The sequence below is a fragment of the Encephalitozoon intestinalis genome, chromosome VIII, assembly GCF_000146465.1.
Source record: "Encephalitozoon intestinalis ATCC 50506 chromosome VIII, complete sequence".
Lineage (NCBI taxonomy): Eukaryota > Fungi > Microsporidia > Unikaryonidae > Encephalitozoon > Encephalitozoon intestinalis.
In genome coordinates, this window is record NC_014422.1 from 115,932 (window position 1) to 141,983 (window position 26,052).

Consider the following 26,052-nt stretch of genomic DNA (forward strand, 5'->3'; position numbering starts at 1 on the left):
AGTTGATCGTTTCTAGAGAAATCTCTCTCCATTAGCCCTTGGAATGTCGGACATAGAGGCCTTTGTGGCTTTTTACGAGCATCTGAAGTCTCAAGGAAAGGGAGATTCCGAGCTCCGGAGCGAGGAGCTGGAGAGGGCCATGAGGGAGATGCTGAGGAGAGCAAAGATAACGGACTTTAAGGAGTATGCACGAAGTTACAAGTACAAGAGGAGGGAGCTGAGTGGTTTTCAGGAAGTACTGGTGTGGGGAAAGAGGAATTCCATATGGAATGGAATGGGAGACATGTTTAGAAGCAGTATGGAGCTTCTCGGGCATTCTGGACAGGTTGATAGAATATGCTTTGACCAAGGAAATAGATTCTTTATGTCTGGAGGCTCTGATGGAATGATCAAGCTCTGGGACATTTACTCAGGGCTTTTGGTATACAGCTTCATAGGCCACCGAAACCTTGTGAGCGACCTTTGTGTTAGTAGTGATGGGAAAGTCCTTGTTTCGTGTGATTCCCACGGATTACTGAGCATCTGGTCCTTGGAGAGGTTTGAAATGCTCCTCCAGCTTGAACTGGAATGCGAGATTGTCTTTACCGAATTTTTTGACACAGACGACCTATCTACCTATAATCTGATTGTTGTTTTGTCGAAGGGTGTTATCAAGACATACAGGTTTGATGAGAGAAGGATAGTGTCTGAGTCTGAAAACCTTTGTCTTCTTGACGAGTCCATCAAGGGCCTGTGCTTTACAGATGGGGGAAGGTTTCTTCTGTGTAGTGGATGGTGGCCATTTCTTGTTGTCTTCGACACCCAGAACTCCGATGGATGCATAGTTCTTGAGACAAATGGAATGCCGGTGAATACCATATGCGGATCGAAGAAGGGTCTTAAGATAGCAGCAGCGTGCGACTCTCAAATATTCCAATGGACATTCTTTGCAGAGGGAAATCCTGGAATGGGAAACTTCAAAAGGAGAACAAAGGACACGTCGTTAGAGGGACACTGGAAAAGATCTATCACCAAGATTGACATTGGGGAGAACGAGTCGATCGAGAGGATATGCTATCTCCGGGACAATTTTCTCGTTTGCATATGCACTGATTTGAAGATAAGGATATTTGCGGGATCTGAGCTTAGATGCATAATAGACATACCGGAAATGGGGATTGCATATCCACATCCTCTGGAGAACATATTTGCCCTCTGCGGTAGTAGCCTTCGAATATATAGCATGGACAAGCTGATCTACGAGGAGATGCTGAGCTTTGCAGCCAATGATGGCCAGTTTTCGAATGATGGAGAGTTCTTTGTGTTTGGAGACGAAAGAGGAGTGGTAAGGGTACTTTCGATGAGTTTCCTACCAAAGCCACCGAAGGAGCAGTTTTTTGAATCCGACCTTGACCACCTTAACTCTACTGAGTGGAATGGAGTTGTTGAGTGCAGGAGAGAATCCACTTATGAGTCGGATAGAAAGAGGAACGAAGATTGGTTCCAAGTGGAATATGCCATTACAAAGAAGTCCAACGACTGTGTAAAGGTTGAGGATCTGGGATCAAAGCACTTTGTGAAAGACTTTGTAGGTCTTGAAGCATTCCGAAAAAAGTACATGAACATTCCCTTGCCTGGGGAGACACAGTCTGTGGAGCAGACAATGATATCTGAGTATAGCAGCAGCATCCTAGAGGGAGACACATCCAGTGGGTTTTACGAGGAATCTACAGACATGACAGGAGATGAAGAAATATTGTTTGAAGACAAAGGGGCACCTGTAAGAAGATCCCTTGTTATCAGTGATGAGTCCTCGGAGATGGTGCCTGTTTTGAGAAGAAACACCCGGGTCTCGGAGGATGTTGAGAACGATTTAAGTCCAACAGGAATTGTAAGAAGGTTAAGGAGATTCAATAGAGACCAGGCTGTGGAGGATGAAGAAAACGGAATCCGCATTCTGTCGCTAGAGGGAGGGGACGGTATGGACAGGAGGGGTGCTGAGCATTGTGCAGGACCTCGTAGTAGTATTAACGACAGCGAAAGAAGTGAACTAGCAGAAAACAGTGATGACCGATATGTGATTGGATTGTCTGGAGGGATAGGGCATGGAGAGCAGGAGCTAAGGCAGTATGTTCAATCGTGGCTGTCGTCTCCAAGTATGGTACCTCAGCCGGGAGATGTTGTTTACCTAAACTCCGAAGGCCTGAGAGAATTTCAAATGTTTGATGGGAGAAAGAAGTTTAAGGGGCAAGAAATATGCTCTGGATACTACGAAGTGAGAAGTCTTGAGGCAGTCAGGTACAGCCCACCATTTCTTAAGGTGGGGCTGGGCCTTAGAGACGAGAGCTTTTCGATAAGATACTACAGGTATCCTGGATCATCTCCTGTGCTCTTGTTAAGAGAACAGATGAATGCTGGGGCAGGGGATTTTATAAGTTTTGTGTCAAATGGGATAATATCTCGAGGAAGGGTGTCTGGAGTTCGAGGAATCCATCTTGTAGTTGATTCTGGAGGGACTTCTGTCCTGGTTGAGAGGCTGGACATGTTAATTCCAAGGGCATTATTTCCTGGGGATATGAAGACCGAGATGTTAAAAGTACTCAGGCAAAGGAGAATGCACAGAGGACTTTACGTAACCCTGAGAAGAGAGTCAAATCCGTCTTACTACGAGAATGCAACTTCTACTGTCAACCTAGGGATTATTGAAGAAAAGATCCTCCACGACTTATATCGGACAATAGGTGGACTGGAGTTTGATCTTGACATGGCAGTTAGTAACTCATTATATTTGGGGCCAGTTCTTCATGAGCATTGTCAGCAGGCTGTGGAAGGGGTCCGAACGATTATAAGAAGGATTTGAGGGTTGCGGACATGTAATCAAGGGCTGGGGTTACCCTGATGTACTACGACGTGAATATTAGTCTGGATTATCCAAAGCAAGATATCGAGGAGCTGGAGAAAAGTGAATACGAAGGGTTTTGTGTGAATAAGACTATGAGGCCCAAGGACCTCGAAAGACTTTCCCATGGATCTCTTGAGTTTCCTGGGGCAAAGCGTTACTACAACCGTGCGGAGATTGTATTTGGAGAGGGAGAGCAGATTGGATACGACTTTAGAAAAGCAATGAGATATGATCTGTTTGTTGTGAAGCTGAGCGGGACAGAGGGAATGGATAAGATAATAAAACATCAGCCAGATATGATTACATTTGACTATGGTGGAAAAGTCCTTCCATTTAAGCCCGGACTTGTCAAGACGGCAATCAGGGAAGGCATATTCTTTGAGATACCGATGAGAGAGGGCTTGAGAGGAGGGTCTTTAACCATCATGTGGATCCGGAATGTACGGAGACTGCTGTTTATTACAAATGGGAAGAACATTGTAGTTAGCAGTGGGGCCCAATGCTCCATGGAGATTAAGAAAGTCAGAGATGTTGTTAAGATGCTTGAGATGTTTGGACTTGGGGAGAAAAGAGCACTGGAAGTGATGCTCAACTCGGAGAGGCTTTTAAAGAGGTGTGCAATGAAAAGGCATTGCTACAGAGACTCGATTGTGCACAGTGTGGATGAAGGGGCCCTAAAAAGGGACTTTGTACTGTCTCTGTACAAAAATTGATTTTTTACAAAATAAAGTCTACGACTAATAAGACTTGTATTTTTGATTACCTTTCCAAGGCTCGATGTTCTTTGATGTAAATGTAAGTAACAGATGCCCAAGAGGGGATCTGGATGTTTTAAAGGAGCTTGGATGGGATGGAATCTGCATAAACACTGTTGTTGGCTTGGACAACCTGGAAGGATGGAGCAGTCCCCTTCTTGATGTGTGGAAGGACGAGAAGGCCTATGAGAGGATAGAGGTAAGATACAAGGATAATGAGAAGTGGAGTGAAGTTAGAAAGATGGTGAATCCTGATGTGCTTTCGGTGAGAATAGAAGGGGTTGAAGACTTTAAGAAAGCTCTCGAGGTTTCTCCAGACGTGATTACATTTGATTATTCCAGGAGCTTCTGTCTCGGAAAGGACGAAGTTTTTGAAGCTGTGAAGAGAAATATATTTCTTGAGATTCCATTGGTGTGTGGGATGTATGGCCAGAGAAACAAAGTTGTATGGATGAGAAATGCCAGAAAACTTGTGGAGATCACGGGGGGAGTGAATGTTGTGGTTGGGAGCGGGGCGTCATGTTGTACAGAGATGAGAAGTTCCCATGACATTATAAAGATATTGGGAGGACTTGGAACGAGTGGAGACTGTGGAAGGAAGATACTGCAGAACTCTGGGAGGCTGATCAGGTCCTGCAGAATAAGAAAAGGATGTGTTATGAAGGAAGAGATATGATTGGTTCCTTGAAGATGAGATTCTGAAACATCTCTAGTTCTGTGACTACTGAGATAAATAGAATTCTGAATCCAAACCAAAGGCATGGGAGCAAGAAAAAACAGGATGAGAGGACGAGGTAGAATTCAAGGGGCTGGGAGAAGTATTGTTATTGAGAGAAGTGAGGTTAAGAAGGAAGAGAAGGCGGAAGGGAAGTTCAATGTCGATTTCCAGGAGCTTAACGAAGAACTATCTGGCATCGAATTAAAAGAGGAGAATTCAAAGTGCTCTGATGTTGATGAGATGGTGTGTGAGAGAGTCTGCAAAGACGACAAAGTTGAGGAAGTACCTGAGGTATCCGAGATTAATAGGGAAAATACAGTGGATGAAGAGGTGGAGGCTGAGAAGAAGGAAGAGAATATCGAAAACAGAAAGGAAGAAGGAGAAGATGCTGTAAAAGCATCGCAAGCCCTCTATCCAGCAACACCCAGTGTATTGACCACTGTTATACCTCAGACACCAATGAGGAGGGTACTTCATGAGGAAGGAAGCCATCTTTTTGTTAAGGAGGAAAGTATGGCTCTTCCTGGGAAGGTGATTATCAATAGGTATCCGGGACATTTGTTTATTCATATAGACCAGGTCGAGAGGTTCATGACATCCAGGAAGGAGGTGGAGAGTGTATCTATTAAGATTGAATCGAAGGGGATCTTCTATGAGACAAAGAAATATCCAGTGCAGCCGGACATAGGAATCAACGAGATGCTGCAAGTCCCCATCAACAAGGCCGAGAGCAATGGAACACCTCTGAGATTTATACTTCTCCTGTACCACAGGTCTGGAAATATAGTAAAGTCGTGTGAAACTGTGCTTGTGGTTGACGGAAGTAGAATCCGCTCAATACATAACAATCTTCTCGAAAGTAGATTGGCATGGGACAACTATGTGTCGAGGAATCTATTTAAAAGCATTCGAAGCTTTTTTACAAGTGGAGCACCTGATGCATGGAGCCTGAAGATTTACTTGTCGTTTGTGTCGGACGATGAGCTTAGGTTGATTCCTGCGCCTCTTCCTCAGGACCTTAAGTCCCTCAGCAAGTGGCTGGTGGTGAAGAAGTTTTCTTATAACATATGGTTTAGAGGATTTGTGAATGTCCGGGGAGATGTTGAAAAGGCATGTACCAACCTATGGAAGAGAAGATATGTTCGATGCTATGGATACATGATCTTTATATTTAACGAGCATTCGAGAAGCCTTGTTGGGACAATAAACCTCGTGGATGCAAGCTTTGATCCAAGCACGAGTAACAAGGTATATTTAGAGAACTTTCTTCGGATTAATGTTGGGGAGAAGGTGGTTGAGTTGCATTTTGACACAAAGGACAAATATAATACATGTAGGAGCGCACTTACCATGATGCTTCCACGAACACTGTTTCACAAGAAGGGGTGATCTGGCAGACGATGTGTTTCCTGAAACCTATCTTATTAAAGAATTGAATACGGCCTTTCTCTATGTTCTGATGGAGGGAAGTTTTCCCGCCAAGCCTAAGGATTTCAAGAAAATCCAGGATCCTGGGAGTTTATGCGGCCTGTTTTGAACGAGACAACGAATGCTACCAAAAGACTGGAGACAAAGAGTAAGGAAGGGGAAAGTGACAAGGGAAGGGTGCTCCACTTCCTGAAGGGTGTCTACGCAACGACCAGGGACTATTCGTTGAAGTATGACCTGAAGAAATGTATGGAGATAATTGAAGGGAAAGAGAACCAAGAGGTCATCGACCTTAAGAATGCGTTGTCTGAAGCTCTTATAGAGAACGAGACGCTGTTTGCAGAGAAATGCGAGCTTGCAGTTACTCTGGAATGTATGAAAGCAGAAAGAAAGGAGTGATCACTGGACTCTGATATACATTAAAGGACTTATTTACTATTTGGTATTGAGAGATGGATTTTTGGCGGGACACCCCTCGGCTGAATGGAGTTGCGATATAGATTGTAAGTGGAAGCAACTAATTTTAGGGTTTTTGGCAGAAAGGGTGTTCTGATCGAAGACCGAGCTCTGAAGGAGTTTGTGAGCGGGCTTATCCGGGGCTTTGGGGGCCTTGATTTGCTGAGCAGAGTTAGTGTAAGATGTGATGGAGGAGTGATCAATATCTCGGCGGACAAAGAGGCTTCTAGCATTGTGCATGGATCTCTATTTCTCTGCGGAGAGTATAAGTCTGTTGGATGTAGATTTGAGCGAATCGATTAAATGGTTTATCAAGTGTCATTACTATAAATTATTCCAAATGATTTGTTTAAAAAACAGATGCATAGAAAAACAATGACAGAGAGCTTGGATGGATACAGGGAGATAACCGAGATCCGGAGAGACAGGAGGATTGTGATAAGCTCTGCCGTAGATGTAGTGACTGGAGAAAAGGTTATTCTTGAGGAGGCAGATCTTTCTGGGATTTCTTCGTACTACCAGCCGTTATTGATGGGTTTTTTACTAGAGCATGAACTCAACAACTCGCCTTATGTGATGAAGGTGATGAGGGTTTTTGAGAGCTCTAACCGAATTTATGTGGTACAGAGGCATATGTCTCTTGGGCCTGTGGATACTACGATTGGAAACCAAATCTTTGTGAGCGATGACTTTGTGTTCTATGTATTTATGCAAGTGGTGTATGCCATGAAGCTGAACGGGGAAGAGGGATGGTTTTGGGACCGAATGTCGCCAAGATACATATGGATTGATGAGGATGGGAAAGTCCGAATATGCTGGGCAGATGTTGTATTGGGGAATATGAAGGCGATGGTTAAGCAGTTGGATAAGTGGAACGGAAGAATGAAGAGTGAAGAGAAGACAACAGGGGGAGATAAGGTTAATTCTGGGTGCGAGGGGTCGGTGTCCTTTGGAAATCTAAGAAGGATTTTTGTGTCGCTAGCTCTGGGTGTATCGGAAGTGTCGAAAGTCATGTATTCTTGGAACGGCAGGATTGGGAGATCTGGATTCTTGGGACATATCCAGGGTCTTTCGCCGGATCTAGACGGGCTTGCATCGCTTCTGTTTGAGGATGGAGTCGGGATAAAAGATCTTGAAGAGTATACACGGAGGATGATCCAAGAAAAGAGAATAGCCAGTAATCCTCGGGAGATATTCAAATCCCTGGGAACTGTTTTGGAAGAGATGAAAAGAGACGAAAACAAGACGTTGGAAGAAACAAGGGCATGGAATGGAAAGTCCCCGAGAACAGAAGAACCGGAAAGCGGAAGTGGGTCTGAGGAGAGCGGGAGAAATATGAGCGAGAGTGGGAGTAGAGGAGATGATGAAAGAGTTGGATCTTTTGGGACAAGAGAGTACAGAAAAGGGAGATTCTATGTATGCGATGCCATTCCCTTAGGAGAAAGAGAAAAAGGCCTAGGGATGAATGATCAGATGAAGAGAATGGGCCGAATTGTGAATGTACAAAATCGGCAGATAAGTCTTCTTACAGGTGTAATGAGGAAATCAGGACTCCTAGACAAGGAGACAGATGCAGAACTTGGAGAATTAGAAGATCTAGTGAATTTTCTGTTGTTTGGAGTGGAGAGGCAGTAGAAACATATTATAGATAAAATCTGTTTAATCTATTTCTTCTTTGAACGATCTCCAAGCCCTCGAATGGAGGAAATCGTTTACTTATGCGATTTGAGCTTTTACTCGTCGTCTGTGGCAGGAGATTCGCTAATTGCCTCGGACAAGATGGGGGGAGTACACATAATAGCTCCGGAAATAAGCACAGTGAATATAGATCATTTCAAGAAGGATGTTAACTTCTATCCTGTTGATGATTTATGCTTCACCACCACAGACATGTTCAAGGGAATACGGGTGTGGGATAGATGCCGGGGAGACATAGTGTATTCATATAAAGAAGATAGCATCAAGATGCATACATACAGCAGGACGGGATGTTTAGCAGCTGTTGGAGAAGGATGTGTGAAACTTTATGATCTCCGTGTCAGGTACAATATTGATGCAGTGCCTCTAAAGATGTGCAAGAAAGCAGAATGGGGAAATGACAGGATTTATTGCATCAACGACGAGTGTGTGGTTGAATATGATACTCGGAACATGAGTAGCATGGTATGCGGAGAGAAGAATGAGGCCTATCTGAAGAAAAAGAATATTGAGGGAATTCTCGACCTTATCAGTATTAGTAAGGGGGAGTTTTGTACGGTGAAAAGAGATGGGGTCCCATATCTCATGAGATTGTCTGGGGTAGATGTGATGGAAGGGACAAGAAGAGCATCGATTGGATGGAAGATGATAAAGGTTAAGGATACGTCTGATGATTTTGTGATTGGAATGGTAAGCGAAAACACTGTAGGATTCTACGGGTATAAGGACACGTGGACTCATGAATTTGATGGGATTAGTCATGTGGACTGGATGTGCTTTTCCAAAAGGAAAATCTATATGTTTGCAGATAAAAAGATTTATCTCATAGAGAGAGAGTACGAAGGGTTGAAGGAGCTTATGAAGGAAGGGCCTGGGTCCTTGGAAGAATGAGCAAGGAAGCCCCTGGAGATTGTAGTGAATAAAAATGGATTAGGAGATGGGCTGTAAACAAAATGAAATTCAAGAGGACAATACAGAAAACATTTGGATCGTCGAAGATAAAGAGTATACAGGTGCATCCTACCAAGCCGATAGGGATAATGGGGCTGTTTTCTGGGGATATCCAGGTTTGGGACATCGACAAAATGGGAATGATAAACAGCATCCATGTGTGTAATGAACCGATAAGAACCTGTGCAATCTTGAGTAGGATGGACTGGGTACTTGTGGGAAGTGACAACGGAAAGGTTAGCATATACGAACTGGGAAAGTACAGGAAGATCAAGATGTTTCATGGGCATGACGACTTCATCAGGAAGATCGAGGTCCACCCACAGGAACCGATGTTTTTGACTGCCTCCGATGATTCGACACTGAAGAGCTGGACATATGAAGAGGAGATTGTTCAGAAGATGGTATACACAGGACACAAGCACTTTGTAATGGATGTTTGTTTTTACCCGAATGACTGCAGTAAGTTCGTATCGTGCTCTCTGGACTCCACAATCAAGGTATGGCACATAGGACAGCCGCATTGTGTGAAAACGTTCAAGGGACACGCGTCTGGAGTAAACAGTATATGCTTTCTGAGTGGAGATTATCTGGTTTCTGGGGCAGACGACCTAACATTGAAGGTTTGGGACTTCCAAACAACACAGTGCATAACAACCCTCGCAGGACATACAAACAATGTCAACAAGGTGTATCCGTTTAGTAGCTTCTCTCTTTTTGCTTCATGTGGAGAGGATGGAAGCATGCGGCTATGGAACAGCAAGACATTCAAGCAGGAGGATCTGATTATGCTGCAAGGGGGAAGAGTATGGGATGTGAAGGAGAAGGACGGAAGGATAATTGTTGGGTGTGATGAAGAGCTTGTCTTTATCAATGCTTGGCAGGGATCATCTCTTGTTCGGATGAGTAGGAACAGAATATTCTACTCTGCATCTGGGTCTATGTTTGGTACCAGGAGTGACAACATAGGTGTGGTCAAAGAGTTGCATAACATTGGATTCTACCCCGACGAGTTAGAGGTGTCCCCGAGTGGAAAGACAATAGCAGTTGGGAACGAGGGAGAGTTTAAGATCTTTTCATCTCTGGGATTTCGAAACAAGTTTGGCGGAGAGGGAAGAGATTTCCACTTCATAGAGGATGATGAATTTGTTGTGAGAAACGGAGAGGTTGTGAACTTCTACAAGAAGGCCGAAGTGATCCGAAGTATTAGCATCAAGGGGATCAGCAAAGTGTTTTTTCTAAGTCCTAGGTTGATAGGATGCAATGTCTGCGATCAGACGAGAATTTACCTATCTACTGGAGAGTTCGTGTCATCTGTTAGTCATGCGTCCGACCATCTTGCCATGATCGGAGACTTTCTGATTGCATGTGGAGCATTTATAAGCATCTACAGAGTGGACCATGAAGTGATCAACGGGTTTATTGAACAGGAGATTGAGATTCCAGAGGAAGGGATAAAGGAAGCATTAATACATCTTGGGACTGAGTACTATTCGGTAGCATCCTGGTGTGCAAAAGAAGATGTTTTCTACTTTGTATCAAATGGTAAGGGATACTATCTCATCCTGGGAGACAAGCCATATGTATATCATTTTTCATCTATTGACGGCACAATTGCCGGAGTTGAGAACGGAGTTCTGTTTTATCTCCGCGACAAATCAATTGAGTGCAAAAGGATAGATGGGGAGTTTCTTGAGTTCCAAAGATCTGTAATACTTGGGAAAGAATACAAGGTGACGGAGGGGATCCGCAGTAAGGCGATTGCATTTTTCGAGTCTCTGGAAATGCACGAGAATGCTCTAGATCTTTGCATAGACGACAACCAGAGATTTGAGATTCTTCTCAAGCTGGACAGGTATGATGAGGCATTTTCAAAAGCAAACAGTATAGTCAAGTATGACAAGCTTGGAAGATACTTTCTCAGGGCCGGAGAGCTTCCGAAGGCATCTGAATGCTTTCTTAAGTCGAGGAACTGGGTAAGCTTGCTCCTTTCAGACATTCTATCTTCGAAGAAAAATCTTTCTCTTGCAGCATCCGAGTGTAAAAAAGAGGGAAGGCTGAACCATGCATTCTTCGCATACCTCAAGAGCGGACAGTATATTGAGTGTGCCAAACTGCTGGAAAAAACTCCTTTCTCGACCTTGTTTGCTAAGAACTATCTTGATTAAATAAGTCGGTGGCTATGTTCTTCTTTCCAGGACCCGGGATACACAAATTCTGATAGGAAGGATCCCTGATGGAGAATCTAGAAAAATGGTATCCGATAGAGGTGACCACACACAACTTGCATTTCCATGAGGAAGCATCCATATTCACAATGCATGGGAATGAAGAGTTTATAGCCACGGGAGGAGGGGATAAGGATATAAGACTGTGGAGGGTGGAAAAAAGTGCATCTAAGAACAAGGATTTTTGTTATACCACGGCAGCCAACTCCTCTATAAAGATAAGATATCACACAGTACTTTCTGGACATCACAGGAGCGTTAATTGTGTCAGATTTCAAGGGGATCTATTAGCATCTTGTTCCGATGGTGGAGAAGTCATCTTGTGGAGCGGAGAAAAGCCGCATGTAGTCCGAAGGATTGATGGAGATGATGCATATGAGCTTGTCTGGGGAAATGGGCATCTCTTTGTTGGGTTTTCCAGCGGAAACATATTGGTGTACCAGGTGACTCTGAACAACGAATCTCTTAGAGGGGACGAAAACCATTCCAACTCGAGAGCTTCAAAGGACGAGGATGAGAAAAAGAAAGATTGGAGCCAGGAGATATCTACCAAGTTGGTGCAGAAGGTACAATGCCATGGAGATATAATACAGGGATTGGCATTTAACCATCGCTTTGGAGTCCTAACATCTTTAAGCAAAGACCGCACGGGAAGGACGTTTGTGTTTACCGACAAGCTTGTTGCAATAGAGAAAATGGAATATGTTGATGGAGAGAGGCTCTTTACAGCGGGAAGAGGCTTCTTTAGAAGGTTTTCATACTCTCCAGATGGGAAACTTTTATATCTTGCATGCTGCAAATCCAACACTGTTGCTGTACTTCACTATCCATTCCGAATGGAGCACATGTATGGAACAATGGGACCCTTTGACTCGGAACCTTTGAGAATAATGTGTGATGAAAATAAGGTGTTTATTGCAACCAAGAAGAACTTGTATGTGTTTGCGGATCAGAAGCTGGAGTTCTGTGTAGAAAACATTTCCTTTATGACCATAACAGATGGATGGGTGTTTGATGGAATTTGCTTTCTGTGTTCCTTGGACGGATTTCTGTCATCGTTGAGCATGAAAAGATGACTGGGCTTGGATTTAGTGGCGAATATTTGCAAACTGGTTGACAAGCCCCTAGATGGGGATCCAAGACAAGATTAACGAGATAGAGGCGGAGATGGCTAGAACCCAGAAGAACAAGAAGACCGAACATCATCTTGGGATTCTTAAGGCAAAGCTTGCAAGATACAGGCATGAGCTGGATGCGCCGAAGACCAAGTCTCTGAAAAATGATGGGTTTGAGGTCTCGAAAAGTGGAGATGCTAGGGTTGTTCTTATTGGGTTCCCTAGTGTTGGAAAGTCAACTCTTCTGTCAAAGATCACAGGGACCCATAGTAAAGCAGCAGAACACGAGTTTACCACTCTAGACTGCATATCTGGAAAGATGTGCTTGAATGACACATGGATCCAAGTGCTAGATCTTCCAGGAATTGTTTCAGGGGCTGCACAAAATAGAGGGAGAGGACGGCAAGTGATAAGTGTTGCAAGAACAGCAGACTTGATCCTAATGGTTCTTGATCCCCGAAGGCATGAGGACAGGAAGATTCTTGAAAACGAATTATATGAGATGGGCATAAGATTAAACAAGGAGAAGCCTGACATATCTCTCACATATACAGCAAATGGAGGAATAAACATCGGGGTAACATTGCAGCTCACAAAGACAACTGAAGATACAATAAGAGCCATTCTACGGGAGTACAAAATTAACAATTGCCAGATGTTTATAAGAGAGGATGTATGCGATGATGATGTCATAGACTTGATTAGCGGATCTGCCGTCTATATAGATTGTTTGTATGTGTACAACAAAATAGACGAACTTTCTCTGGAGGACTTCAACAAGATTGCAGAATGTCCCAACAGTACGCCCATAAGCTGCCAAAAAGGCTGGAATATCGATGCATTGCTTGAAGACATCTGGTCCAAGCTGAAGCTCACAAGGGTTTACACAAAGAAGAAGGGAATACCCCCGGCTTTAGACAACCCTGTGGTGATAAAGGAAGGAGGAACAGTGAGGGATCTTTGTGTTCAGATCCACAAGGATTTTCTGCAAGGTTTCAAATATGCACTGGTCTGGGGAACTAGTGCAAAACATAGCCCGCAGAAGGTCGGGCTTGGACACATGCTAGAAGATGAAGATGTGGTTCAGATATTTCTGAAGTAGTTTAGTTCTGCATGTATCTATCGAGATATATCTTCATGTCGCCATCTGCCTTGGAATAAGCCTGGAGGAATATGGAGTAGACAGCATCCTTTTCTCTTTTCTTGTACATCCTAGCAACATTCTTAAATAAATCGTTTCTTATGAAGTACCTGTGTGTGAATCTACTGCTGCAAGACACAGTATGAAGGAGTACTTTGGAGACAAACACTTCGTTTACACCATCTCTGTGGTCGGACAGAAATATCTTCTTCATCAGCCCAGTGTTAATGAGAAATTCTCTTGCCCTGAATCCATGGTTATTAAGCAGGTACAGCAAAAGGTTCTGGAAATCTGGATGGTGTTCCATAATTCCGAGGAGGTTAAAAACTTCCGTGTAGAATGTATCTAGTTTTTCGGACTTACATACATCCAGTAATATGTACAGTCCCTCGAGTGCATACAAAAGACTATCATCCAAGGGCTTTCTGCTAACCAGATCCTTGATCTTGGAGAGGATGTATTTAAAGTCTACAGCCTCGGACATTTTCTCTCGGAATATAAAGCAGAGATAGTAGAATGTCTCAAAAAGATAGATGTTTTCTTTAGGTCTGTGGATTCTCTCAAGATACGTCTCCACACTTCCGATCTTATACCCGTTCCCACTGCATCTCTTGAGGAGGTCCCTTATCTCCTCATCAGACATTTCTGTTATTTTGCTCTCGCTTCTTGCCAATTCTTGCCTGTTTATGATAATGAGGAAGTCCTCGAAGGTCCTTGCAGTAGAGCCACCAAGATTCTTTTCTATGATTTCCCTATAAAATCCATATGGGGTGACTCTGCTCTTAGAAGGAACCTCAAACAGTTCAAAAACCTTCTCTCCATTCTTAAGCAACATCTTAAACAGATGGAGACTCTCCATCTTCAGAAGTTCCAACACTCCATCCCTACTTTCAAGCATTTTTTCAAATACAGAGTTGTCTGCGTATTTCCCGATGCCGAGAAGCTCTGCAAAGAGATTTACCTCCTTTCCAAAGGAAGTGCATTCTCTTTCCCTATCTAATTCCTCGAGGCTCCAGAAGGTCTTTTCCATAAATTCAGCGAAACTATCTCTAATTTCCTCACCTTCAAAACAGATGGCATATTCCTCAAAATCATCATATACAATTGCAACGTTTTTTTCCGATCTTCCACAGTGCTTCTGGCAAAGAGATATTTCAATACACCTTTCAGATCTATCGTCCTCGACAAAGATACAATTCTTTGCAATGTAGAGTATTGTTCCTGTGCATAGGTCTTCCCACTCGTCCTTCACATTTTTGAAGATCCTAGCCTTTATGAGAGCCATGAGGGATCTATTGTGTGAAAGATATTCATCAAAAGGTACAAATGTTTATTGTATTTTGGCTCTCTTTGAAGCTATCATAATCCAAAACCAGGATCGATTTTCTTAAGACCTTTGTATCCAAGTAGAGAGAGCCCGGCCAGAGAAAACATGAGATGATATAAGTCAACTTCGTCTCCAGGTCTATCAGAGAATCCCCCACTCCGTCCTTGGCAGGACAATATGAAATTCTCCAACCTCTCTTGATTCACACAATTTTCTTTTCCAATAAGCACAAGAGAAGAGTATGCCCAAAACGAATAGCAAACATCTTCCTTCTTGCTCACCCTTCCAGAAAGACCTCCAGATCTTGCCTGCTTCTTGACTATAAATCTAGAGATACTTTCCTTGTCGACAAGCTCCAAAGCCCCAAGAGACCTTAGCGTGCTTAGGCAACAGAACACTTGTGCAGCATGAGATTCAGCACCCTCAACAGCCCCAAATCCCCCATCCAGATTGTAACATTTTTGAATATATTGAACAATAGCTTTCAAATCAACCCCAACCTCCGACAAAAACACCTTGCACGCCGGCCTAGACAAACTTTCGGGATCAAAATCTCCCCTTTCCAAAAGAGACAGTAACTGCAGCCCCAAGACTCCGCAGCAGCTGATTCGGGTGTCTATCTCTCCATACCTGTCATTGTAGAAATATCCCTCCGGCTGCAGCAGTCCTGATATAAATAAAGCAGTGTTCCTGTCACGGTAAGCTATGCGATAGATGTAGAGTATTTGCAGGGCATGGAAGGTACTTGTTATGTTGGAAGGGTATCCCTTGCATCCTCCAAACCCTCCATCGTCATTCTTACAGTTCATTACATACTCGATTATTCGGTCCTTCATTCTTAGCATCTCCTCCCTTCCCAACATCGATAGGGAGTTCACAGACCAGTATATAGTGCTGAGTCTGTATGGCTCCGTCAAGTAATACAGGAAGTTCTTTGTGTCTATCATACTTTGGATAAAAGAACAGTGTTCATCAACCTTTAAACTCATTCCAGGGCCCAAATTTCTTGTCTTCCTTAAAAACTGCTTTGCTTAAAAGAAAAGACACAGGTGCAGAGTCTGGTCCCTCTTGAATCTGTTGTAGACTCAGGTACAGAGATTTGATAAAGATTGAAATGTCTTTAAAAGTATTTACATTCAATCAAAACAAAAACAAAGATGAATGAAGTTGAAAGCAACAATCACACTCCTCTTCATCCAGATATTCCCACAGAGGACCAGATAGAAGAGGAAGCTAACAGCAGGCGAGGGATTCTTCGATATTTCAGGGTAGCAAAAGTAGAGTACACAAAATTCACTGTTTTGGGATTGATGTTTGGAATAATTGGTTTCATATACTCGTTCATGAGGATTCTTAAGGACATGTTTGTGATGGTGAGACAGGAGCCTACAACAATACTGTTCATCAAGATCTTTTACATTCTTCCTGTTTCCATGGCCCTTGTGTTCCTCATACAATATATGCTGGGGACAAAGACGGTGTCGCGAATCTTCTCCATCTTTTGCGGGGGATTTGCATCTCTGTTCTTTTTCTGTGGTGTTGTGTTTCTGATTGAGGAGCAAGTTGCTCCTTCCAAGTTTCTCTTCCGTGACATGTTTGTTGACGGGAAGATGTCCACTAGAGGCCTCAATGTCTTCAAATCGATGTTTCTGACCTTAAATGAGCCTCTTGCCACAATCGTCTTCATCTCGGCCGAGATGTGGGGAAGCCTTGTCCTGTCCTATCTTTTCCTGAGTTTTCTGAATGAATCGTGCACAATCAAACAGTTTTCGAGGTTTATTCCCCCTCTCATAATCATCACAAACGTGTCGTTGTTTCTTTCTGCAACAGTGGCTGGAGCCTTTTTCAAGCTTCGAGAAAAACTAGCCTACCAACAAAATCAGTTTCTACTCTCGGGAATATTCATCTCCCAAGGCCTTCTTGTGGTCTTGGTGATCTTCCTGAAGATATATCTTGAGAGAGTGGCAATGAAAAAGCCCTTGTTCATCGTCTCCTCCGGATCAAGAAGAAAGAAAGCTAAGCCCAACGTGTCTTTTTCAGAGGGCCTTGAGATCATGTCGCAGTCAAAGTTACTTCTTGCCATGTCTCTCATTGTCTTGTTCTTCAACATTTCCTACAACATGATCGAGTCTACATTCAAAGTCGGAGTTAAGGTTGCTGCAGAATACTTCAATGAAGAGAAGGGCAAGTACTCCGGAAAGTTCAATAGAATTGACCAGTATCTTACCTCGACAGTGGTCATATGTCTCAACTTGTCGCCCTTTTCAAGCTATGTTGAGACAAGAGGATTTCTTCTTGTTGGGGTCATAACGCCGATTGTGACGCTTCTGGCCATTACTCTTTTCTTGGGGTCTTCACTTTACAACACCAGTATGGAAGAGTCTGGAATTGGAATTGTAAATAGCCTCTTTCCAAGAGGAAAGCCACTTTACATTCTTGAAAATTACTCCGGGATAATCTTCATGTCCTTGCTGAAGATCACAAAGTACTCTGCATTTGACATCTGTAAGGAGAAGCTTGGGATGAGAATCAATCCCACATACCGGGCAAGATTCAAGAGTGTGTACGATGGGATCTTTGGAAAGCTTGGGAAATCAATAGGATCCATATATGGATTACTGATGTTCGAAGCCTTAGACACCGAGGACCTTAGAAAGGCAACACCCATAACTGTGGGAATCATCTTCATCTTTGTTGTTATGTGGATAAAAGCAATCATCTATCTGTCAAGATCCTATGATTCTGCAGTACTACACAATAGAGACGTCGACATCGATATGACTGAGAAGGCCAAGAAAAGTATGGAAACATCCGAGCCTTCAAAAGCTGTAGATTAAAAGCACAATTCAAGACTGTTTTATTCTTCATGATTTTCAAATATGGCCTTCGGCCTTGCTAGAGGAGTTGAAAAAGCCATAGCGTGCAATTCTTTCCATATAGGACTTGTTTTCCTTATCACGATTTCTTATCCTGAATGCCCCGTAGACCGACACAGATAAAATAAACAAACAGGCCAAAATGCATTGGAGAGTTGCATATTCCAAGAAAGATATGGAAGTATACATCTTGGTTACACATGTAGAGATAAACATGAGTAAAAGCAAACTTCTGGCCATCGGTATACTTTTGGCTTCCTGCATTTGGGGTCATTCTCTGCCGCTTCAAATGTGAAATGCAGCAGGTAGTAACGAGTAAGAAGCGCTTACGATTCGACTGTGAGCCTGTATCCACATTCACAGGAATAGAAGACTGTTTGGCCCTCGTCGGTAGATCTCAGCTGCACTGTATTGTACATCATTTCTTCAGCACCGCACCCGGGACATCGATGCTTTATCTTTGCACCTTCCACTTCTATGACTTCTATATGAGAATCTCTTTGAACTTCAATTTCGGTGAAGACAGGCTTTATCATCTCGATACTATTTTCTCTCTTGCATCGGAGGCATTCCACTTTGCTGCTGTTGGATTTGATATAGATTAACGTTCCACAAATACAAAACATACTGGGCCTAGATTTTGAAGAATCTTATATGGAAAGAAATGAAGATTTGGTGCAGCTGGAGCAGAGCGTCAGTGCGGAGTGAAACCTACGGCCAGCTTCATGTGGAGGATGCATGAATAGGAAAATCTAGAAATTAATAGATACCTTCTGGAGATAAAATAGTGGGGAACCTGCCCTAAACATGGGGGGAGTTCAAATTGGTGGGAAAATAGGTAGAAGCATGGATGGAAAAATGAAAGAGGGAGATATGAAGAAATCTAGAAATATCCACCTGGACTTGGAGGAAGTGGCAATGTGCAGCATAGAGGCTCTTAAAGCCAATCCCTCCAATGTTGAAGCTCTATATAGTCTAGGAAAATACCATATAGAAAACAAAAATATAGATGAAGTAGAGACTATTGCAAATAAGTTGTTTGAATTAGAGGAGGAATCTTACGAGGCATGTGTACTAAGTGGGCACATAGGTCTGCAGACAAGTGAGCTAGATAAGAGCTACGAGAACTTTGTGAAGGCATATGGCAAGGTAGAATACAAAGACAAGTTTCTGATATATGGAATCTCGCTTTTTTACGAAGCCTTAGGAGACTATGCAAGTGAAAGACCCTGGCTTGTACTTCTGAATAAGCTGGGGGTAGAGGAGTACAAGAGCTATGAAGTTTTGTTTAGAACAGGTGTTTGTCTTAAGAAAATGAACAGACTTCAAGACTCGATCAATGTCTTCCGTGTGATCTTGTACGATCCCGTATCGGATACCTATGATCCCTATGCTCAAATCCAGATGGCACACCTTTACGAGATGCAGTCCAAGCATGACCTTGCAATCGAGATCTTGAGCAGGATAAAGAAGGAAGGAAAGCTCAACCTTATGGTTTCGAGACTCCATGCATGGATAGACTTCAAGGTTGGGAACTTTCGGAGAGTAAGGAAGCGGCATAAAGAAGATAGTGATACTATTGACGATCCTTATCTCCTGTATCTAGCCGGAAGGATAAAGTACATGGAGAAGAACTACACAGATGCACTGAGAAAGTATATGAAGGTTATTCAAACAGATTCCATCTGTGGAATGGTGCACAACTCTATAGGATGCATATACCTTCGGCAAGGAAATCTTGTATCTGCAAAGATTGCCTTCATAAATGCCCTAGAGGCCAATCCAAGGTTTTCTGAAGCATCAATGAATCTCAAGCATATCGAAAAAATCATACCTAAGAAAACAAAGGAAACCATCGAACCGCTGGAGGACATTCTATACAATCCGAGAGAACTACCTCCATCAATCGGGAGAACAAGATACCTTGACTCTGGAGGGGTTTTTTCTGATCCGGTGTATAACATCCACCCTCGGATGTTTAGAATTCTTCTTCCGATGAAAACATCTAAACTCGAGTTACTTCCTGGACGATCTTAAACAGCTTATTAAATTGAAAGATGTACAGTCATGTCTGTCAAGGTTTTCAATGTATTCGACTACACCCCATTTCTCCAGACGACCTGTTGGATAAGCTTCAACCCAGAATCCCGATTGGTGAGCTACAAACTCAAAACAAAGGATCTTCCAGACTAACGATGAGGTTTCCTACCATAACAGTGGATAGAGAAAGAGACTTCAACACACACTTTGCATTCCCTCGAGACATATATCTCCTGATGGCTCTTTCTCTGATGATTGTGATGGTTAAGAATTTGATGATTCTCCCTATGGCGTCTACCTTAATCAAGAGATTTGGTATGGAAAAGAGTTTAGAGTTTGAGAGAAAGAAGAAGTTCTCTATTTCTCTTTGGAAGGCTTTGTTTTATTCTTTCACATCGATTTATGGATACTTTGTAATAAGGAGTGAACCAGAAGCTTACACCATGGAAAACCTCATAGGAACTTGGGGGATTCACAGGACTCCTTCTAAAGTCTTATTCTATTATTATCTGGAGTTTACATATTACTTTGTTGAGCTATTTTATCTCTTTAGTGAGCATATGTATAAAGACTTCCTGCAGATGGTTGCTCACCACATTGTGACTATGCTTCTTCTGTTTCTGTCTTATCACAAGGACCTGCTACGCCCGGGTGTTATCATCATAGCTATACATGACATATCAGACCCATTTTTAGAAATCAGCAAACTTATAAACTACATTCGTTATAAGCCTCTGGCCACAAACATATTCATATGCTTTGCCGGGGTCTTTTTTGTTTCTAGGATAGGAATCTACACACCTCTTATTACATTTCCTATATGCATCACCATATGGGAACATGAATTTGGCCGAGTCCTGACCTTTATCTCTGTGTTATTACAAGGATTGGTATGCATGCATGTTATATGGTTCTGGATAATTCTAAAGATGATAAAGAAGATTGTTCGCAAAGAAGAGTTTGAAGACATTAGATCTGTCAAGCCCCAGGGCTCTTCCATTCATATCAAGTGCAAGTAAACACACAAGTTCAGGTTAGATATTCAGGTGGGGTTGCCCCTCGGTAGATGATCATGGTACTTTTGGTGTATCAGCTAGTACTTGCAATAGAGACTTGCAGGTTTGTGAAGTACTTCTGTGACGAGCAGGGAATAAAGGTTCCCGAACAAATAATGGACGATTACAACGAAGCAGAAGGAGAGTTTGGAAACGATCCAGAGTCCTTTGATTTCATATTTCACAATGGAGGCGAAATGGACATTTTCCAATACAAGATTGGAGTAGAGCTGGTTGCGTCGGTGTTCCTGGTCAGAAGGACATTCTACATGATAGTAGATGAAGAACCTGTGGGGAGAAGTGTTGTTTTGCTTTACACAATGTATGTTTCGAAAAAATATCGAGGAAAGGGATACTCAAAAAGAATCCTGAAGGATGCTTTAGACTCTCTGAATAGCCATTACGGAATGAACGGAGACTTCTTGGTGGTCTTACATTTGGATCCAAAGGATAGAGATATGGCCCTTGCCTTTTCTTTATACTACAACCTCAACTTCAGGAATGGAGGGTTTTCAATGACAGGTCCAGGGGAAAAGCAATATTTCCTGGAGGAAATTCTTGAATATAGAGATCCCTGCGACGCAGTTGATAAATACAATGAGAAAAGAGATAAAGGGCTACACATGATAATGTTCTGTGAATACTCAAAGCTTTTTACATGTAAGAAGATTCCATATGAGCGATTAATGGAGTATGGATCAAGGCTGAAGAGCATTTTGAGGAGTAATAAGCCGGTGGAAACCCAATCTATGTCATGAAACAAAGAACAGGGAGACATCAAACTTCTGAAACAGACAAAAAACAGAAGGATATATAACCTGAGATGAGTTAAACAACAATGAAAGCAATTTTCTTGATTATGTTGTTAATTTATGGAATTCAAGGGATAGAGATAGAATGGAGTATTTCGGAGAAGGATACTGATTACGAAAAGATCATAAGGGAAGAGAAATGTGTTCTGTTCATCAAAAAGTTCTGCCCTTTCAGTATTAAAGCAAGGGAGCTGCTGTATAATAAGGGCATTTCCTGTAAGATTATCCCGGTAGACGGGCGGATCAAGCCCTACAATTTCGCGAAGACCTACCAGAGTACATTCCCTGTCTTCTTCTTCAATGGAACCTTTATCGAAGGAGGCTATCAAAAGCTCAAAGATCTTTCTATTCACAAACTTCCCCCATTTGACCAATCCCCCCTGTTTACAGAGGGTAGTTATGAAGCTTCTTTTAGATCAAAGATCAAGTAAAGTCCTTTATTTTTCGTTTGCATCTTTGTTTTCTGTTTTTGTATGCTCCTCCTTGTACTTTTTTAAAAAGTCCACAACATTTTCAACCTTCTTCCCGTCCTCGTACAACAAAGGAATCTCCCCGCCGTTTTTAGAAATCGCAGTGCTATAAAGATCCAGATTCTCCTCCACGTAGAACGGTTGATAAGGCACGCCGAGGCTCTTAAGAGTATCTTCTAATTGTCTACTTTGATTACAGTTCTGCTCAAGCACCGCAACAATTCCAGGTCCCTTAAGCTTCTCACCTATGGTACTCGTCTCAAACCCACCTGTACGTTTGGCAGCTTCAAACCCCACAGCTTTTTGCCCTGTGACTTCCATTGTCTTCGTATATACAACTCCTACACTTACAACCAGTGCAATATAATGGAAAAAGTGGAGAGATTTCATCTTTCCTAATAAGGAAATTGGGGTTAAATAAATTTTCTCATACAATGTTTTAATATCTAAAACGCAATAAAATCGATAAGACATCTATCACCTTACGGAGTTGAGTCAACAGATAAGAAACTCCTACTCTTAAACGGATTTGATCAGACTGGTTTAATTTATTATTTAATGAATACAGGCTTCTTAAGAAATCATGCTAAATCCTCTCACGGGACAAATCCAAGAGAGCATTAACTGCAATCACCTCAAAATCCTCCAAGTCTATCTCGTGCTCATCTCTTTCTTTTGTTTGCATTTCTATGGCGTCCTTTTCTCGCTCCTCCGAATTTGATACCTTTTCTTTACCTTCCGATCCAATCATAAATTGTGGAATCTTCCCAGGTCTTTTGTCGAAGTGCCTCCTAATCAAGGACGTTGCGGCTGTGTTTGTATCGTGTCTATAGTTTCCTCTACTCCCCGAAAGTGTTCTTCTTTCGTCCCTGGGTCCTCCAAAGTCGTCATAGAACACATCCTTATCAGAATCTACCGATATAATTTCTCTATTCCGCTTGAAGCCATCGTGTTTCATTTGGTAATCTGATGGCTTTGCTCCCAAGTTCCTTTGGTTTTCCTCTTGGTATATATTGGATTGGTCTTGAACTCCGCTTCGATGCTCATGGAGAGTCCATCCAGTCGCTCTGTGGCCATTGCCTGTTTCCTCCACAACTCTTCTGCATCTTACTCTCGACTTTCCGGAATCCGCTTTGAAATTTGTAGGTCTCTTCCTCCCGTGTATCTTGTAGTAAAGTCCACATGCATTACAGAGATAGCTTCCATCCTCTGCCCTCCTCCATAAAGGTGTAGCTGTGGTGTTACAGTTGCTGCAAAAGCCTTGTTTGGATAACATTCTTAGGGTGACATCTATTCTATCTGTTTTAGAGAGGGATCGAGGAAAGATTCATCAGGACATCCCTAGCACATTTGGGTTTTCTTCTTATATTAACTTGTTTTAGAATATCAAAGTTTGACAGCTCGGTGGGCGTTATTTAATCCACACATCCGGCTTACAGCAGACGCCTGTACGTTAAATTGGAAATCATACACTAAATTAGAATTACAAGATATGAACTCTTCGTCGTTCACGTCTTTCTCGAGAATGGCCTGTAGATATCCTGCTTCGGCAGATAGGACAGGCCAAGTTCCTGAGAAACCATTTGTCAACACATTCCTTGTGGAATGCATGGCCACAGCCAAGATTCCGAACATATCCCCCTTCTTCGAAGTCCTCTAAGCAAATAATGCAGCCTTTGTTGATGAACTCTTGGCTGGAGTAGGGACATAACAGTATTTTTTCTATTTCTTTGCTGGAGAGTCCTTCTACTTCTTCTATTCCAAAAGATAAAAACAAATAGAACACTATTGCAGCCACCAGAACAATTGGTATGTGAAGAAAGACCTGAATTGCAAGAGGGATCTTAACCTCAATGCTCTTGATCTTTATTTCTGGAGAATGGCCTAGGTTTCTTTGGCTATCCTGGCTCAGAATTGCCTTAAGCATAGAAAAGTCAAAGGACATGGTTCCAAAAGTGATGTTTTTCGACATCTCTTCGGTCCTTGAATTTATATTCTCTTTGTCTTCGATCCGGTATATCTCTAGACTATCCATCCAATAGTCCTTTCCCTCTCCCTCCTGCTTTGCTAAGTGTCCAAACAATTTGGGGATGGCTCGGGTCTCTATCTTGACATCTTTCAGAGTCAGCTTCTCTCCCAAGCAACTTCCCTCATCAATTGCATAAAGCGGCATGTACACACTTACGTCGAACATCTGGAGAATCACATATGCACTTATTCTATAGACACTCATCTGTAAACACATCCAAAACTCTTTTATTTAGTCTCTGATACCCGGTTTCATCCGCCAGAGTTCTATACCGGATTTCTGTGGCAGAGGAAGCCCTAGATAATAGTTCTCTATACAGTATGGAAGTACTGCTTGCATCACCAAACAAAGAGGTACAAAATAAAACCCATAAGAAATCCGATGGCAAGGCTGGTGTACTCGGCATCTTCCAAGAGGATATCATGGGAAACAGAGTCTGGTGTTGCTACGCTTTGCTGTGTAGGAACTACAGATAAAAAGCCCGACTCAAAACAGATTGAATTCCAGACAATCTTGGGAATTCTCCAGGTGGAGAAAAACGAATACTGCGAGGAGTTCCTTGCATGTGTTACTAAAAGCACACTCACCGGTTTGTACGATGGGATCGAAATATACAAGATTGACAAAATCAGGTTTCTGAATATCAATGAGCCTGACAGGGCAGATGAGATTATGTCCCAAGTTAAGGGGTTTATGCAGTCCCATGATTTTTATTACTTTTCGGCATCTTTATTCATAGAAGATGAATTTGTGTGGAACAAACACATGAAAGACAATCTCCTGAAATACTTTGGGCCAAATCCTCACCGATGGATCCTTTCACACCGGCCCGAAAGACAGTCTCTTAATCTCGGGATCTCAACACTTTTCTGTGGGTTTTTTGCAGCCAAGGCATTCAAGGTGTCGGAAGATTTCTATCATATGAAGCTTCTCTCGCTGGTGTCCTCAAGTAGAGTTGGGACAAGGTATTTATGTAGAGGTATTGACAATGAAGGAAATGCATCTCTTTTTGTAAAGACACATTTTTTAACAAAGAGGAACAATATTACAATATTTGATTTCACCATAATCAGAGGGTCGGTTCCAATCTTCTGGAATCAGATGGAGTATGGAATCTCCACAAAAATAAACATTTATGGAGACGAGGATGGAGTGCGAAAGGCATTTGCAAAGCATTTCAAGAAGCTCAAGAGGGAATATGGAAAAGTACATGTAATCAATCTTCTAGGAGAAAAAAAACATGAAAAGCAGCTTACCTTGCACTTCAATAGACTCTTAGACCTCGAGGACATCCCACATACAACGTTTGATTTAAATGCTCATGCAAACAACTACGACGATCTGAAGTTTCTTCTTTACTTCAAGCTGCAAAGTATCGATATGAAGGATACAGTCTTCCGAGTAAACTGCTTGGATTGTTTGGATAGGACAAACGTTGCACAGTCTTTGATATGCATGTTCTATTTCGAAAAAGTCGTAAGGAGCGAGGAAGTCCTGAAGAAGATGCAGGAATGCTGGGCAGACAATGGAAATTCACTAAGCAACTTATATACGGGGTCTGATGCAATGAAGAGAGAACTGGCTCTTAAGGGCAGGAGATCGTTTATTGGATACATGGATGATTTTGTCATTTCTGCAACACGGCTTATAAATGGAAGGTTTACCGATAGACAAAAGCACAGCATTATCAATGTTTTATTGGAAAAGAAGGAGGACTCAGAAGAGATAGGGGCTCTTAGCCTTGATATGGAAATCATTAATAGGCCTATATCTTGATTAAACCCTCTTAAAGATGCTGCTTTACATATTCAATGGCCCTCTCAAGAACGTTTATGTCGACTCCACTCAGTCCGCCAACAAAGATTGTCCTCAGAATCCCAGACCTAAACATTCCATACATACGTACCCATGACCCTATATCCAGCTGCTTCTCGGTGGCCATGATGATGCTCCTCTCCTTGAATACCACCTTGTATCTCCCACTTCCAAGCCTACTCTCAACCTTTCCAAAGGAGTATATGGTTTTTCCCTCTATAGGTCTGTCCAAAAGGCTCAACATCTGAAAGTTTCAA

At 42.4% G+C, this 26,052-nt stretch overlaps 24 protein-coding genes across 24 annotated transcripts; 16 read left to right on the plus strand and 8 right to left on the minus strand.

Annotated features, from left to right (window-relative positions):
* Positions 1-43: 43 nt before the first annotated feature.
* Positions 44-2,839, plus strand: Eint_081180 (putative WD40 domain-containing protein; the record flags this gene model as incomplete). The annotated part of the gene is made up of 1 exon (XM_003073364.1): positions 44-2,839. The coding sequence occupies one exon, from the start codon at positions 44-46 to the stop codon at positions 2,837-2,839; it is 2,796 nt and encodes a 931-aa protein (XP_003073410.1).
* Positions 2,840-2,877: 38 nt separating this feature from the next.
* Eint_081190 (RNase P subunit p30-like protein) lies at positions 2,878-3,594 on the plus strand (the record flags this gene model as incomplete). Its single annotated transcript, XM_003073365.1, has 1 exon — positions 2,878-3,594. The coding sequence occupies one exon, from the start codon at positions 2,878-2,880 to the stop codon at positions 3,592-3,594; it is 717 nt and encodes a 238-aa protein (XP_003073411.1).
* Positions 3,595-3,658: 64 nt separating this feature from the next.
* On the plus strand, positions 3,659-4,312 carry Eint_081200 (uncharacterized protein; the record flags this gene model as incomplete). Its single annotated transcript, XM_003073366.1, has 1 exon — positions 3,659-4,312. The coding sequence occupies one exon, from the start codon at positions 3,659-3,661 to the stop codon at positions 4,310-4,312; it is 654 nt and encodes a 217-aa protein (XP_003073412.1).
* Positions 4,313-4,396: 84 nt separating this feature from the next.
* Positions 4,397-5,743, plus strand: Eint_081210 (uncharacterized protein; the record flags this gene model as incomplete). The annotated part of the gene is made up of 1 exon (XM_003073367.1): positions 4,397-5,743. The coding sequence occupies one exon, from the start codon at positions 4,397-4,399 to the stop codon at positions 5,741-5,743; it is 1,347 nt and encodes a 448-aa protein (XP_003073413.1).
* Positions 5,744-5,875: 132 nt separating this feature from the next.
* Positions 5,876-6,181, plus strand: Eint_081220 (uncharacterized protein; the record flags this gene model as incomplete). The annotated part of the gene is made up of 1 exon (XM_003073368.1): positions 5,876-6,181. One exon carries the CDS (start codon positions 5,876-5,878, stop codon positions 6,179-6,181), a length of 306 nt encoding a protein of 101 aa, XP_003073414.1.
* A 417-nt stretch (positions 6,182-6,598) lies between these two features.
* On the plus strand, positions 6,599-7,873 carry Eint_081230 (uncharacterized protein; the record flags this gene model as incomplete). Its single annotated transcript, XM_003073369.1, has 1 exon — positions 6,599-7,873. One exon carries the CDS (start codon positions 6,599-6,601, stop codon positions 7,871-7,873), a length of 1,275 nt encoding a protein of 424 aa, XP_003073415.1.
* Positions 7,874-7,936: 63 nt separating this feature from the next.
* Eint_081240 (uncharacterized protein) lies at positions 7,937-8,827 on the plus strand (the record flags this gene model as incomplete). The annotated part of the gene is made up of 1 exon (XM_003073370.1): positions 7,937-8,827. The coding sequence occupies one exon, from the start codon at positions 7,937-7,939 to the stop codon at positions 8,825-8,827; it is 891 nt and encodes a 296-aa protein (XP_003073416.1).
* Positions 8,828-8,889: 62 nt separating this feature from the next.
* On the plus strand, positions 8,890-11,055 carry Eint_081250 (coatomer subunit beta prime; the record flags this gene model as incomplete). Its single annotated transcript, XM_003073371.1, has 1 exon — positions 8,890-11,055. The coding sequence occupies one exon, from the start codon at positions 8,890-8,892 to the stop codon at positions 11,053-11,055; it is 2,166 nt and encodes a 721-aa protein (XP_003073417.1).
* A 68-nt stretch (positions 11,056-11,123) lies between these two features.
* Eint_081260 (chromatin assembly factor 1 subunit P60) lies at positions 11,124-12,191 on the plus strand (the record flags this gene model as incomplete). The annotated part of the gene is made up of 1 exon (XM_003073372.1): positions 11,124-12,191. The coding sequence occupies one exon, from the start codon at positions 11,124-11,126 to the stop codon at positions 12,189-12,191; it is 1,068 nt and encodes a 355-aa protein (XP_003073418.1).
* A 52-nt stretch (positions 12,192-12,243) lies between these two features.
* Positions 12,244-13,332, plus strand: Eint_081270 (developmentally regulated GTP binding protein; the record flags this gene model as incomplete). Its single annotated transcript, XM_003073373.1, has 1 exon — positions 12,244-13,332. One exon carries the CDS (start codon positions 12,244-12,246, stop codon positions 13,330-13,332), a length of 1,089 nt encoding a protein of 362 aa, XP_003073419.1.
* A 1-nt stretch (position 13,333) lies between these two features.
* On the minus strand, positions 13,334-14,656 carry Eint_081280 (uncharacterized protein; the record flags this gene model as incomplete). Its single annotated transcript, XM_003073374.1, has 1 exon — positions 13,334-14,656. One exon carries the CDS (start codon positions 14,654-14,656, stop codon positions 13,334-13,336), a length of 1,323 nt encoding a protein of 440 aa, XP_003073420.1.
* Positions 14,657-14,730: 74 nt separating this feature from the next.
* On the minus strand, positions 14,731-15,687 carry Eint_081290 (type II protein farnesyltransferase subunit beta; the record flags this gene model as incomplete). The annotated part of the gene is made up of 1 exon (XM_003073375.1): positions 14,731-15,687. The coding sequence occupies one exon, from the start codon at positions 15,685-15,687 to the stop codon at positions 14,731-14,733; it is 957 nt and encodes a 318-aa protein (XP_003073421.1).
* Positions 15,688-15,855: 168 nt separating this feature from the next.
* Positions 15,856-17,535, plus strand: Eint_081300 (ATP/ADP translocase; the record flags this gene model as incomplete). Its single annotated transcript, XM_003073376.1, has 1 exon — positions 15,856-17,535. One exon carries the CDS (start codon positions 15,856-15,858, stop codon positions 17,533-17,535), a length of 1,680 nt encoding a protein of 559 aa, XP_003073422.1.
* Positions 17,536-17,571: 36 nt separating this feature from the next.
* On the minus strand, positions 17,572-17,838 carry Eint_081310 (uncharacterized protein; the record flags this gene model as incomplete). Its single annotated transcript, XM_003073377.1, has 1 exon — positions 17,572-17,838. One exon carries the CDS (start codon positions 17,836-17,838, stop codon positions 17,572-17,574), a length of 267 nt encoding a protein of 88 aa, XP_003073423.1.
* Positions 17,839-17,900: 62 nt separating this feature from the next.
* On the minus strand, positions 17,901-18,200 carry Eint_081320 (DNA-directed RNA polymerase I subunit M; the record flags this gene model as incomplete). Its single annotated transcript, XM_003073378.1, has 1 exon — positions 17,901-18,200. One exon carries the CDS (start codon positions 18,198-18,200, stop codon positions 17,901-17,903), a length of 300 nt encoding a protein of 99 aa, XP_003073424.1.
* A 181-nt stretch (positions 18,201-18,381) lies between these two features.
* On the plus strand, positions 18,382-19,611 carry Eint_081330 (uncharacterized protein; the record flags this gene model as incomplete). Its single annotated transcript, XM_003073379.1, has 1 exon — positions 18,382-19,611. One exon carries the CDS (start codon positions 18,382-18,384, stop codon positions 19,609-19,611), a length of 1,230 nt encoding a protein of 409 aa, XP_003073425.1.
* A 158-nt stretch (positions 19,612-19,769) lies between these two features.
* On the plus strand, positions 19,770-20,633 carry Eint_081340 (longevity assurance protein 1; the record flags this gene model as incomplete). The annotated part of the gene is made up of 1 exon (XM_003073380.1): positions 19,770-20,633. One exon carries the CDS (start codon positions 19,770-19,772, stop codon positions 20,631-20,633), a length of 864 nt encoding a protein of 287 aa, XP_003073426.1.
* Positions 20,634-20,680: 47 nt separating this feature from the next.
* Eint_081350 (uncharacterized protein) lies at positions 20,681-21,427 on the plus strand (the record flags this gene model as incomplete). Its single annotated transcript, XM_003073381.1, has 1 exon — positions 20,681-21,427. The coding sequence occupies one exon, from the start codon at positions 20,681-20,683 to the stop codon at positions 21,425-21,427; it is 747 nt and encodes a 248-aa protein (XP_003073427.1).
* A 101-nt stretch (positions 21,428-21,528) lies between these two features.
* Positions 21,529-21,912, plus strand: Eint_081360 (glutaredoxin-like protein; the record flags this gene model as incomplete). The annotated part of the gene is made up of 1 exon (XM_003073382.1): positions 21,529-21,912. One exon carries the CDS (start codon positions 21,529-21,531, stop codon positions 21,910-21,912), a length of 384 nt encoding a protein of 127 aa, XP_003073428.1.
* A 6-nt stretch (positions 21,913-21,918) lies between these two features.
* Positions 21,919-22,341, minus strand: Eint_081370 (uncharacterized protein; the record flags this gene model as incomplete). Its single annotated transcript, XM_003073383.2, has 1 exon — positions 21,919-22,341. The coding sequence occupies one exon, from the start codon at positions 22,339-22,341 to the stop codon at positions 21,919-21,921; it is 423 nt and encodes a 140-aa protein (XP_003073429.2).
* Positions 22,342-22,537: 196 nt separating this feature from the next.
* On the minus strand, positions 22,538-23,227 carry Eint_081380 (GATA binding factor 1-like protein; the record flags this gene model as incomplete). The annotated part of the gene is made up of 1 exon (XM_003073384.1): positions 22,538-23,227. One exon carries the CDS (start codon positions 23,225-23,227, stop codon positions 22,538-22,540), a length of 690 nt encoding a protein of 229 aa, XP_003073430.1.
* A 207-nt stretch (positions 23,228-23,434) lies between these two features.
* Eint_081390 (uncharacterized protein) lies at positions 23,435-24,184 on the minus strand (the record flags this gene model as incomplete). The annotated part of the gene is made up of 1 exon (XM_003073385.2): positions 23,435-24,184. The coding sequence occupies one exon, from the start codon at positions 24,182-24,184 to the stop codon at positions 23,435-23,437; it is 750 nt and encodes a 249-aa protein (XP_003073431.2).
* A 177-nt stretch (positions 24,185-24,361) lies between these two features.
* Positions 24,362-25,756, plus strand: Eint_081400 (phosphoinositide polyphosphatase; the record flags this gene model as incomplete). Its single annotated transcript, XM_003073386.1, has 1 exon — positions 24,362-25,756. The coding sequence occupies one exon, from the start codon at positions 24,362-24,364 to the stop codon at positions 25,754-25,756; it is 1,395 nt and encodes a 464-aa protein (XP_003073432.1).
* A 10-nt stretch (positions 25,757-25,766) lies between these two features.
* Eint_081405 (uncharacterized protein) lies at positions 25,767-26,039 on the minus strand (the record flags this gene model as incomplete). The annotated part of the gene is made up of 1 exon (XM_009163623.1): positions 25,767-26,039. One exon carries the CDS (start codon positions 26,037-26,039, stop codon positions 25,767-25,769), a length of 273 nt encoding a protein of 90 aa, XP_009161887.1.
* Between the last annotated feature and the right edge of the window lie 13 nt (positions 26,040-26,052).